The sequence below is a fragment of the Cystoisospora suis genome, assembly GCF_002600585.1.
Source record: "Cystoisospora suis strain Wien I chromosome Unknown contig_1463, whole genome shotgun sequence".
NCBI lineage: Eukaryota > Apicomplexa > Conoidasida > Eucoccidiorida > Sarcocystidae > Cystoisospora > Cystoisospora suis.
Genome location: NW_027154263.1, coordinates 13301 through 25203, shown reverse-complemented (window position 1 = coordinate 25203; position 11903 = coordinate 13301). Strand labels below are relative to the sequence as shown.

The 11903-nt window shown below is 48.4% G+C and overlaps 1 protein-coding gene across 1 annotated transcript; it reads left to right on the top strand.

Moving 5' to 3' along the window:
- Positions 1-1675: 1675 nt before the first annotated feature.
- On the top strand, positions 1676-11549 carry CSUI_003341 (n-acetylglucosaminyl-phosphatidylinositol biosynthetic protein family gt4 protein; the record flags this gene model as incomplete). Its single annotated transcript, XM_068063539.1, has 11 exons — positions 1676-1784; positions 2526-2679; positions 3651-3753; positions 4747-4932; positions 5172-5331; positions 6804-6881; positions 8132-8227; positions 9059-9114; positions 9616-9732; positions 10316-10357; positions 10806-11549. Coding segments are annotated over exons 1-11 (1818 nt in total), but the record flags the coding sequence as incomplete, so codon positions are not given.
- Between the last annotated feature and the right edge of the window lie 354 nt (positions 11550-11903).

Below are 11903 nucleotides of genomic sequence, written 5' to 3'. Positions count from 1 at the left end.
AAGTTTGACTACTGATTCTTTCGTATGTTTCTTCTACTGGTCTTCGCTCTTTCTCTCTGCAGGCTGTGGTTTCCATACCTTCGTCCATCACACTTGCGCTTCATTTTTCTCCCCCAGGATCTCGGTCCGTCGTCCCTCCCCCCTCATGGTGTCTTGTTAACTCACAGCAAGCAAGGCCTCTTATCTCTACGTCTCCGCTAGAAAGCAACAACTCCTTACATCACTTGACAAGCAGCCTTCTTTCCTCCCTGTTCCTGGTATCTCTCTACCTTCCTACTTCGGTACTTTCTGTCCATTCTTTCTCCTCGGAAACAAAAAGAGGCGAGCAAGCATTCATCTCCTTTCCCCTGATTCGCCGCCCTTGGCATTCCCCACCCGCGGGGCTGTCCTACTCTTCCCTTCCGTGAAGAACTGCCTCTAAGATTTGCAGGTTGAGGTTTCAGTTGGGAAAGTTGCCCGCCCTCATTCCTGGTTCTTACGTAGAAAGCAAGTTTGGCTGCCGTGTAGTCCCCTTGTCTCTCTTTCTCCTTCCCTCTCTTTTACTTCTTTCGGCCCCCCCCTGGTCTTCGGATTGAGATCCCCTTACATGCTTACTCTCAAGATACGCTACAGCTTTCTTCGTGTTACTCCCTAGTCTATGGTCCTTCACACTTGAACATGCTCTTCTTGGTTATGACGACTTTCTATCTGTCAAGTTTAAAAGAGAGAAGTCGAGGCCTTCTCATTGGAGCGAAGAACTCTCTGGCTTTGCCTTCCCCTTCATGGGGCAGGCCTCGGCTCTCTTTCACTTAATTCTCCCAAGTCTCGGATTCTTCGGTTCTTCGGAAGCCTTTCGTTGTCCTCAGTTTGTGACTCTCGTCTAAATTTGTGATGCTCTCAAGAAATAGAAAGTTTCTTCTCTCAGCCTCGTTGCCTCTCAGCCAGATCGCCTTGTGTCTTTCTTCGGAGAGAGTTTTCTCTCAACTAGGGAGGGTGGTGATGAAAGCCCAGACAGGCACTTTGTTTTTGCGAGTGTGGGTGGTCTGAAGAACAAGAAGAACAGCAGCACAGAAGAAGAAACCCTCATCGGAGTCATCACACACGTTCTTACATAGTAGGTTCTTTCTCGGCTTCTCTATGTGCCTTCCCTCTCTTACGTCGTGATTGTCTCTCTCTCTTGCTTACTGGCTTGTTCTTTCTCTCCATCAAAGGAATCACTTCCTTTCAGAACACCTTTCAAGTCACCCCGAAGCCAGCCCCCCCCCCCAGAACGAAAGAAAGAAAGAGGAGTTTGTCCTTTGTTGCAGCTAATCACTGCATCAAGCCCGCATGACACTGCTTGCCTGTCACGGATGATTGGCGGGGACACTGTTCTACCCCGTACGCACAAGCTGAGGGGAATGAGTGAGTTCACCTAATGAATTGCATGCAGAGGTAGGGCAAATCCTCTGGTAGTTTTAGCATCGCAGTTAGCGTGGCTCTTCAGGCTTCGTTTCGAGAGAAAGAGAGAGGATTTCAAAGGGAGAGGGGGAGCAATAAGAGCGGTCATCACAGAAGGCTTAACTAGCGAAAAACAACAATGATGAAGATGGAGGGCGAAGGAGTAGAAGAAGAAGAGGAAGGTGGAGAAGACAACGAAGAGAGGTTCCAGGCATTCCAACAGCAGAGAGAGGAAAAAAGCATCAGTTGGAGAGGGAGAGCAAGACGGCAGTTATGTGTTTGTATGGTCTCCGACTTCTTCTTTCCTAGTCTCGGTGGCATAGAGACGCATATCTATTATCTCTCTCAGTGTCTCATGCAGAGAGGTATGTTGTATTCACGTGTCGAGCGGAAGCATACCTACCCTCGCACACATATGTATCTGTATATCTTTCTCTCTGTCTAGATCTATCTATTCATGTATAGAGAGAGCTTGTTGGCTCTGGCAAACAAATTCTGTAGACGTCTATGTACATGAGCTAAAGACAATTCCTGTGATCTTGCTTCCCTAGGGATCTTACGCCCACCTTGTCTCTCTCCGTTTCCTTCAAAATAAGAAGCAGGGTGTCCTGCTCTTCCTTCCCTACACGTAGGAGGTGGTGCAGGCTACTCGTCTTTTCACTTGGTTCGTGTAAGAGAAAGTCAAGGCTCCGCAGTGGCAAGAGAGATAAATAGACAGATCTAGACTATAGCTGCACACCGATATGTTTGCACACGGACCGACTTTTCTTCCATTCAACCCTACTCCTTGAGCTCTGTCGTGTCTCCTTACTTTCTGTCTTGTATGCTTTTCTGTTTTTCCAACGTCTCGTGTTGCTCTCCGTTCTGTATTGCATGTGAGTATATTCCCTACCGGACTTTTCTGAGCTCTTCTCTTTACATCCCTTACTAGCCGTCTGTTTGTCCTCAGTCGGTTTCCCTCACATTCTCCCTCTGTGTTCCATATGTACACACACATACGTATGTACATACAAACACACATACGCACATACTTCTGTATCGGTGTACACATGTGTGTATGTATATGCTCAGAGATGCATATGCTGTGGATGTTTGTACACCTTCAGGCTTCAAAGTGATAGTCATCACTCATTATTACGGCGACAAGTATCAAGGAGTGCGCTATCTATCGAATGGTTTGAAAGTGTATTACCTTCCTTTCTTTCCCTTTGTACTGAATACAACGTTCCCTACGTTCTTCTCGTTTCTTCCTCTCATTCGGTGAGCCGCTTCGTTTTCTGTTCGTTCTCGCGTAGCGGCAGCGCCAGGGTCTTTTCATTCAGATCTTTCTCTTCTCTGGACGTCTGCTTTCAAAGCATGCAAACTTCACGTCTGAGTATAGGAGAAAGGTTGGCAGAACGAAAGAAAGTCAAACACATCGGCTAGCCATTGATGCTGTTCGCTCCGTGATAGGATACCCGCCCTCTTCCCGCTCTCAGAACGTTTATAGTATGTCTTACTCCCCTGATCACCTTGGAAGAGGGATGAAAGATGGATGATGATAAGTAACGAAGTCGAGAAAGAAAGACTACGTCCCTGTCTTGTTCCAAGAGATCGGTTTCTATGAACTGGTGGAGTTTCACTCCCCGCCGTGTAGCGGCACCTGTATGTACGTTATCATCTCTCTTTTTAGGTCAATACACACACACATGTATATCAGTGCAGTCCTAGAATGAACAAACACCAGCCGCTCATATTCTATGCGCGTATCGACTGCTCTCTTGGAATCTGTCTCGCTCCCTAGCTATCTATCTATCTGTCTATTTCTTTCTCTCCCTGTCTGTCTTTCTGTCTGTTTCTTTCCCTAATGTCTATCTATCTTCTGTCTCTACCTTCGATTTCTATCTATCTCCAATTCACCTCCTTGGTCCTTATCGGTGGTAGTGCGCTATCTATCTACCTAAGTCTTTTCTCCGTCCCTTCTAAAACATCCACATACACCCATTTCATTTTTAGATCGCGTCGTTTATCCTGAGCGCGTCCCAAGAAGACATCATTGCTTCCTCCACATCTTAGGAAAAATATCAATCTACCTGAGTCGCCTGTCCCTTCTGAGATGTCCTACATGACAAATATATTTCTCCCTTTTGTCAAATGCCTGATCTTCTCTTCTCATTCCTTGAATCGATGCCTGGCTTGTTTTCTTTCACACCACCCCTCTGTCTCTTGCTCTCTTCATGTTTATCATCCAGCAATATCCTATTCCGCGAACGGGCTGATATTGTGCACGGCCATCAAACGACAAGTAACTTAGCACATGAGACTCTAAGGATTGCTCGAGCACTAGGCCTTCAGGTAAAGAAAGTCGACTGAAATCTCTTTGTAGATCCCTGACAAAAACGGATAGAAGTTCCTTCCCAAGATTCTTTTCTTTCATCCTAACCTCAGAGAACTCTTAGGCAAAAACGTGTATGAGGAGAATTCTTATGTGATGACGTGATGGTGGTAAGGCCAAGACGAAGAACTCTAGGGGGGTCTTCTCCTTCTTCTGCCTCTCATCTGTGTATTCGTGCATGCATGAAGCAACACCTGTAATGAAAGGTGATGAAGCAGATCCGTCGTAAGGCCCCGATGAAGGTGCAAGAAGGAGAAGGCTATCAATCACCCTGTTTGCTGTTCTGTTCTCAAAACAGTTTTAGATCAAGAGGCCTGTAAAAGGACATCTTCTTTCTTCTTTTGCCATTTTCCGAGGAAAACAATCCCGAATATACAATATTCAGTCAACTATGAAAGGGGGGGAGGTCCTGTCTGTTGAGGCGTCTTACACGTGTTCCCACGCTGGATTGGGTTCCGCGTCGCCTTAGTGAGAATGAATGAACTGTGCGTGTGTGCCAGTCCGTTCATTTGTGCTCTGAACATCTCACAGTCCTTTCGGTCGTTAGAACAACGAAGAAAGTGAATAAACAGACAGACAGACAGACAGGTGGAAGTAGTTCTTCTGTCCTTGGAGGATGCTTTGTAGCATCTGTGACATATTCATGGAGTATCAGCAGAAGAAAGATGATCTTTCTTACAGGTCTATCCGTTTCCTTATGCCTTCCAGAAGAAACTTCTCGACTCTAGTCTCGCATAAACATCCTGGTAAAGTATTTTATCTGTATCTCCTCATCCTCAATGTAGTCGTGCTTTATGATATGGTGGCGGTTAGGTAACACATCGTGTATAATTATGTATCCAGGGTGCTGTTATTTTACGCCTATTCCCTTCCTTCCTTCGATTCGTGTCCCCCGTGTGTTCGGTATGTCTCTGTTTCTCTCTTCTTTGTCTTTGGGGGTCTTGTGTTTTCAGGTTGTCTTTACAGACCATAGTCTCTTTGGCTTCTCAGATATGGCCTGTATTCATCTCAATAAAATGATTCTCTACCACATGCATGACGTCGACGCATGCATTTGTGTGTCACACACGCATAAGGAGAACTTCGTCCTCCGTTCGGGGATGCATCCATCCCGGGTCTACGTCATTAATAACGCTGTTGTGAGTCTTTCACAATAGTTGGAGAGGTTGTTAGAGACACGGATGGGGGAGAGGCTGAGGACTTCTCATGGACGGGATACAGATAGAGAGAGATAGCGGATGGATTGTAATACATAATATGTGTAGGGTTTGCCTTTCTTAGGACTTCTGTGACCCCTAGGATCAGGCGACTCATTCTTTTTTGTAATGTTGTTCTCTTCTAAGCTCCCGGCTGTCTTTTCGTGTCTATTGTTGTGCAGGATTCCGGAACTCTTTTTCCCGACCCGTCTAGACGACCGAAGCCTCCTGAGATTCGAATTGTGGTTCTATCGCGATTAACATATCGCAAAGGCATTGACTTACTCGTTACTGTTATCCCGCCGATCTGCAATAAACTTCCTCATATCAATTTTGTTATAGGTACGAGGGTCTCTGAGGAGTAATCCTGGGGCTTTGTGCTGTTCTTCTTCTTCTTGTTCAGCGTGGAATCGTCTCCTTCCTGTCTTCACTAACAAGCAAGACTCCTACTTCTGCGACTACAGCAGCCAGTCAGGACCTCCGTAGATACATAGGTAGACAGACCACATGAAAGGTGATCACCACAATGGCGTGACTCCATGACGAGGAGAACCGGTTGAATGTGTGGAGGCGAGCCTTCCGAAGCCGAATAGAGATAGTAGTCTGTTACCCGGTGGAGCCAAGAAGTGGGCGTTTGTGTTCGTTATAAACAGTTGGTGGACACAGCAATGGAATGGAGAACGTTTCCACATATGGGCTCAGCTCCTCCGCGTCATTCTCATCATGCAAGTAGATTAGAGTGCGCTCTTTTTGAAAGCATGAATATATACACCAAGGTATCATACTTGTCAGCAGCCTACATGTACGTGGGCCTTGGTGCCGCGCTTTTCTCGTCAAGTTCCGAAGAAGGCACAGTAGACATTTTCTTCGGTGAGACAATGCCAGGTAGAGCTTTACTAAGGAGCCCCAGAGTTCCTGCTTCTCTATGCGTCTTGTATAATAGGCAGTACATACATTTGTTTCGCTCACCCTGTCGTCACCCTAGAACCTGAAAGCAAGAATTCTTCTATCGGTCTTTGCTTTGTCTTCTTCGGAGCGTTCCTCCACTCCCTCTTAAAACGTTGTGTATGTAGGGCAGTACTACATCTATTCTCTTGACACCTGGTCCTCACAGAAAACAGAGAGAAAAAAAGAATCACGAGTCTCGACGTGCTGTCGTCTCTCTAACGTCTTTGCCTGTTTCGTTCATTCTCCTTCTCGTCCACTGATTCACTTCAGGGTCTTCCTTCTGAATAGTGTTTTTTTTGTTCGAGTCTCTCACCCTGGCCCCTTGCTCACCTTCTTTCTTTTTTTTCTCGCCTTTCCTTGCCTTCTATACATACTTCTCTATATAGTTGTCACAATGACCATCCCCGAAGTACAACCGTAGACAGCTACCCGGAAGGTAGAGCACGACGTTATAAATGTCTTGACACTAAACAGTGGAATGTCTTTAGAAAAAATTGATCTTATTAGGGAGCCACAGGAAAGAGGTTTGTCCTCGTAACGAATCGCTTTTACGGAGGAAACTAGAGGAGGAGGAGGAGGAGGGAGAACCGTCTTTTTTTCTGACGTAGACGCAGTAAAAAGCCAAGACTCCTTCCATATGTTGGTTAGTAGGCAACGGTAGTGATGGTGACAGCTCCCTATCAGAACATCGTGCGATGCTCACCATATGGCCACGTTTACCCGTGCATCCCCTACCATCGACTACTGAGAAGAAGCTTATAATAGCATGTTCTCAGATAATGTATTACCCTCTCTGGATGACGTGTTCTCTTTATACCTTCACCTCTAGATGTAGATCTACAAATGGTGTTATTCACTTGCGGTAGGCGGTGATGGACCCAAGCGTATCATTCTGGAGGAGATGCGGGAAAAGTTCCGACTGCATGACCGGGTTGAGTTGCTTGGTAAGTTGAACGGACAGGGTGTCCTAGTAGCTTTTCTTTGCCTTTTGTTTCTTCGGCATGCTAACGAGGCGGTCTTAGTTAGCTTCTATTGGCTGTAGAAGTCAGATCTTCTGTAATAAGCAGCATAACAGAACACTATGTCTGTCCGATAGGACTCTCTGTTAAAGGGGTTGAGGTAGAGTGTCTGTCGCTACCTATCACAAGAAAGTAACATATGCACAGCCACACCAAGAGACCAACATATAAGGAGAGACATGTTATGCGAAGAGTGAGACCTTCTTTGAAACACTAAAGGCTTCTTTTTAGCAGCATCTGGGACGCGATGGACAGGCGAATACAGGAGAATCGACTTCTATGATAGCCGCCCGGTCAGAGGGCCTGGCTCATTCCCGCACTGACAAGTACTTCGGCGCGAGTTCACCGAGAGGGACAGCGCAATCAACGACCTGAGGGTCGAATCTATGCAGTCTGCCGTTGCGCTCCTTCGGAAAGTCGAAGTTTTAGACTATGACAGCTTTTTTGTGTGTTTCATCGCTGCGTTGAAGCTTTCTTTCGTTCCCTCGAAAGACTTGATTATAGTTATGCGGGTGTACATACAGGAAGCCACCGGACTGAAGTCTTGCTTTTATCGTGGACAGCTCCGCTGTGGGGCTTCTTAGCAGAATCGCCGGCGTAGAGCCCTGTTGCCGCATAACCACGATCTTCTGCAAGCTTTCATGTATCTTTTATTCTGCCGGCGAGACTTGTAGAAGCCGCATTCTTCGTCTGACTTTCGTTAGATATTCGCATATCGTTTAAGACCCAAGAGTGTCTCTTTTCATTCTACTCGCCAGCTGTCCGAGTGTCGTTACAGCGGGGCCGGATCGGTGCCTCTGGCCCACGACAGGCCATTGGCTGGACATGCCTTCGAAGAGACGCACACGTCGATTTGAGCGGTGGTGTCAAGAGCCGCACGAGAGTTTGTCTGTACTTAGCAGAGGTGTATCAATCTCAGGTGCTGTGTCATTCTAGGTGGGATAGTACCTCCATCCGACTTCACGCCGCACTCTTTGGATGGATCTGTTAAGGGCCTCGTACGTAATGTGTTGTGCCGACAGTGGGGGGATCGATGCGCGCATACGGCAAAAGTAGTGTTGGCACGGACCTTCTCCTTCTGCTGGTTTTGCGGCTTTTCTCTTTCGTCTTGTCTTACCTGTCAAAGGACGGTATGTGAAGAGCTGCTTTGCTGGACTGTGTTCTTCCTACTGCAGGTGCCGTTTCTCGTGGAGATGTCTGCTCGCTTCTTCAGTCCGGCCACATATTCCTTAATACATCCCTCACTGAATCTTTCTGTATCGCCATTGTAGGTGAGGGAAGCAGGTGTCTGTCGTCTGTCTTACCAGTGTCCACATCCTAGCTGCTTCCACTATGTAGATGTGTATACAAACGGGTAGCTATACTAGCGCGCTGGTTGACTAGACGCTACTGCTATCATAGTGTCAGTGTATGTACATGCCCACTGACGAGAGAGGCTTTTCCGCATCTTCTTTAGCCCGTCGGCTGCTCCTCTTTCTGGTAGATCGCATACTGCTGTACTGTATGTATCCAGCTCAATTTACAACCCATTCCGGTCACACACGATGAAATTCTCCGCCTCTCGCGGCTGTTCCGGCTCTTGTTTTGTTTACCCTAGAGTTTTCTGCCGACACAATTGTCGGCGGTACCCTTACTTGCTCTCCCAGTACTCGTTCCCAGTGAGAGGCTTCTTGGCCAGCGGCTACAGTGATCGACAGAAATAAGAAGTTCTACGTACTTACGTGCATGAAAGCAAATCAATTGAGTGATGTGCGTGTATTGTACCTTGCCGTGTGTAGAATAGTAGGAGTGACTGATGAGAGTAAATTTTGATGGGAAGCAAAGCGAGTTTCTTATTCCCGTCTGTGACTATGAGGACAGTATCCCGTTGGTCGGCGAAAGAACTGAACTCCTGGTGCTTGAAGGCAGCGAAAGCGTTTCCGCCCAGCTTTTTTTGCTGCGTCATTAGACAGCTCCGCCACAAAAGGAAGGGAACCAAGACGGGGTTTGAGTGATCCTCAGACGACACAAAGGAGGGAAGATGCCGGGGGGCTCGTGAGATAACCGAAGTTCTTTGGGTGTGCGTGTGTGTGAAAAACTCCTGTCTGTGGTCCTGGGCGCAGAGGCAGCGGCATGTGGGATGCTGGTAGTCTCGACGAATGTCGGAGGCGTACCCGAAGTGAGGTGTCTTCCTTATGGGGTCTGTTAACAAGTGTATTTGCTTCGCTTCTTCATCTTCGCCTGTCACACGGTCTGTTGTGAGCACGTGCCCTCCAGTTCTTGCTCTCTTTTTCTGTTGCCTATTGCTAGCATGGCGACTGATACATAAGTATGCATTCAAGGACGAGGAGTTTCGTAGACACCATTCTCTTGTAACGAAGCAGACCCGGAGTATATGTCACGTAACTTCAATCCAGCACCTTGTATGTACCTCTGGTTCGTCTTTCCGATCAAGCTACGCCTCTCGGGTTTGCGCTGTTTGCCGTGACAAGGGTTACAATCACCTTTGTTTCTGAAGATCGTTGAGGTACCCTTCGCGTCTCTGTGCTTTTCACGGGGAGAATAAGCAAGAGTTACATGCATTTGCTCCATAGATCGTGCGCTGTCTCCGCAAGGGGACCGGCTGCATAGTTGTCAGTCTCCCCATCTCTCTCACCTGCGGTGACTGTTTCCTTCTTAGGTATTGCCTCCTCACATGGTTCTGTTGGCAGACCCAGAGGATGCGCAGGTCACTAGACGCTTGGAAGAGGCTGTGGCCAAAGTACACACGATTGACCCTTTCCTTTTCCACGAGCAAGTAAGGGTGACAACAGGAAGAAGATGCTGTCTCTTTTTCAGCGGGAGTCTAACTCATAGGTTAGCGCGGTGCTATCCTCTTGTGCATAGGTGCCTATGCGTAGTTACTGTGGTGTTTTCGTACTCAGCCTCGCAGTATCTCGAACATATACAGAGAGAGGTTCCCGGCCGCGAAGTTATCGACAAACCGTGCCGCCTCAGGATCCTTACGATCCCGCAAAATGCAGCTAGCTCTGGTTAAGGCGGACCTTGCTCACTCTATGCGACTCGCTTCAACCGGGGCACGACACGATCCTACAGAAGTCCAGGGCTTTCGCTTTTCGTAACTTGGATAACTCCTTACCTATTCTTCTTTTTCATCATCACAAGGCAGACGCCGAAGGATACCGTATCAGTCTGAGTCGCCTTCTTGGTTGGCGCGAATGTAACACGCGACCGGTCGAAATACGTAGGAACTCCAGCGTCCTGGCTCGCGGCTTGTGGCTCTCTTGGCGGGCTTGTTTTTTTTCTGCCGGGCCAGCGGCAACGGGTCCTTGTCACTTTACTGAATGGGTGAAGGCGCCTGCGCACACTTTCTTTCTTAGGTCCGACGGATCTACTCCTGGCACGATGTGGCTGCTCGGACGGTAAGCTAGATTCCTCAGCGGTAGCTCTCAGTGCTTCTCTGCTGAAGTGCTTTGTGTGTCATCATATGACCTCTTCTTTTGATCTACCTGGGTCCCCCGGGCGTGGTCGTCTTCGCAGAACTAGACAGTCCTCCGCGTAGTTCCTGTCTATACCTCCCACAACTTTGTATAGCAGGGATCTCGACAATGAGGACCATAGATAGAGATGCTGGATCGCACATGGGATGACGTAAGGCCGGTGTGACGTACTTTCTGTTTTCTTCTAGTTCAGAGGTAAGAGGGGGTCTGCAAGGACGAGAATGCGTCAAGCACGCCCTGTGCAATGCTGGCGGACTAGATCAGAACCGGCTCATCGTGAGGGATACAGACAACTGCTGCTGGGAGTTCTCGTCGTCTTCTCGTGTGCGGAGTGACTGAGTGTTCGCACATCTCTGCCTTTCTGTCACAGGAGCGGGTTTACTTCTCTGTGCTTCTTCCCGACCAAAAAGCTTATCTTCCGTGCAAGGCTTTTTCCGAGAACGGGACTGGTTCTAGCTGCACAGCTTGGGCACGTCAGTGTGCTTGTTGTCAGAGAAGACTGCTGACGGGGAGCAACTGCGAGTCGAGAGAAAAGGCCGGCCCCCGATTACGGGAGCCGACGAGTCCCTGCTTGAGGGACGAAAGCCCACACTTTTCTGAACGCGTGAAGAGTCCTTCGCAGTATGGTAAACTTCCTCGTGGTAGAGAATGTGGAGAAAGGACCGAAGTATTACGTCGACATCAAGAAACCGAAAGTCGGGAGCTGCGAGACTGCGGCCAGGCAACACCGACGCCTGGAGCTTGTACCTGCACACAGAACTCCTGCCACAGGTGTGATGACCACACAGAAGAGGGCCCGGCGGGGTCCCTCCCCGCCGGCTCAGAAGAAAAGAGTGGGAGAGCGCTGAAGGATCCGAGCTTTGACAATCTGAACAATGCGGAGAGCGATGGCGATTTATCACTTAGGGACAGTCTTTGCAGATGTTGTGAGCGACCGCCACTATGCTGTGGATGTGTCATACTTCCGTCTTCGCCCCCTCCGTTGCCGTCAGCTTTTGTCATCGTTCAAAGACTGAGGAAGCTCTATCGAACAGGCCCGGTCAGCGGAAAAATCTTCTGTATTCTGGCAATCATGACCTGGGCCTATGTTCGAATTCTTGAATTTCTCTTCCCGAGGTGGGTCGACTGGTGCTTGCTGCCCCCGCACACATCGCTGTTGGCTTTCCTAGGCTTTGACGAAGAACAACTCTTCCCTCGAAGCTACTTCTCATCATCTGCTTTCTACTTTCTCCGCAGTCTGGCCCTAGAAAGTGTGCACTCATGGGATTAGGTAGTGCGTGTGATCGGTGAATGTCCCTGGCGGTGGGCGTGTGGTGACCTCTTCTCGTGAGTGGAATCGATACGTATTGCCGTGGTGGGAGTATGGAATGTCTGCGTCTCGCTCTGAACGAAGTTTCTGCTCACTACGAAACCCCATTCTGGAGTCGCGGAGTAGAAAAGGTCTTCTCGAAGCCCTCAGGAAAGCAAG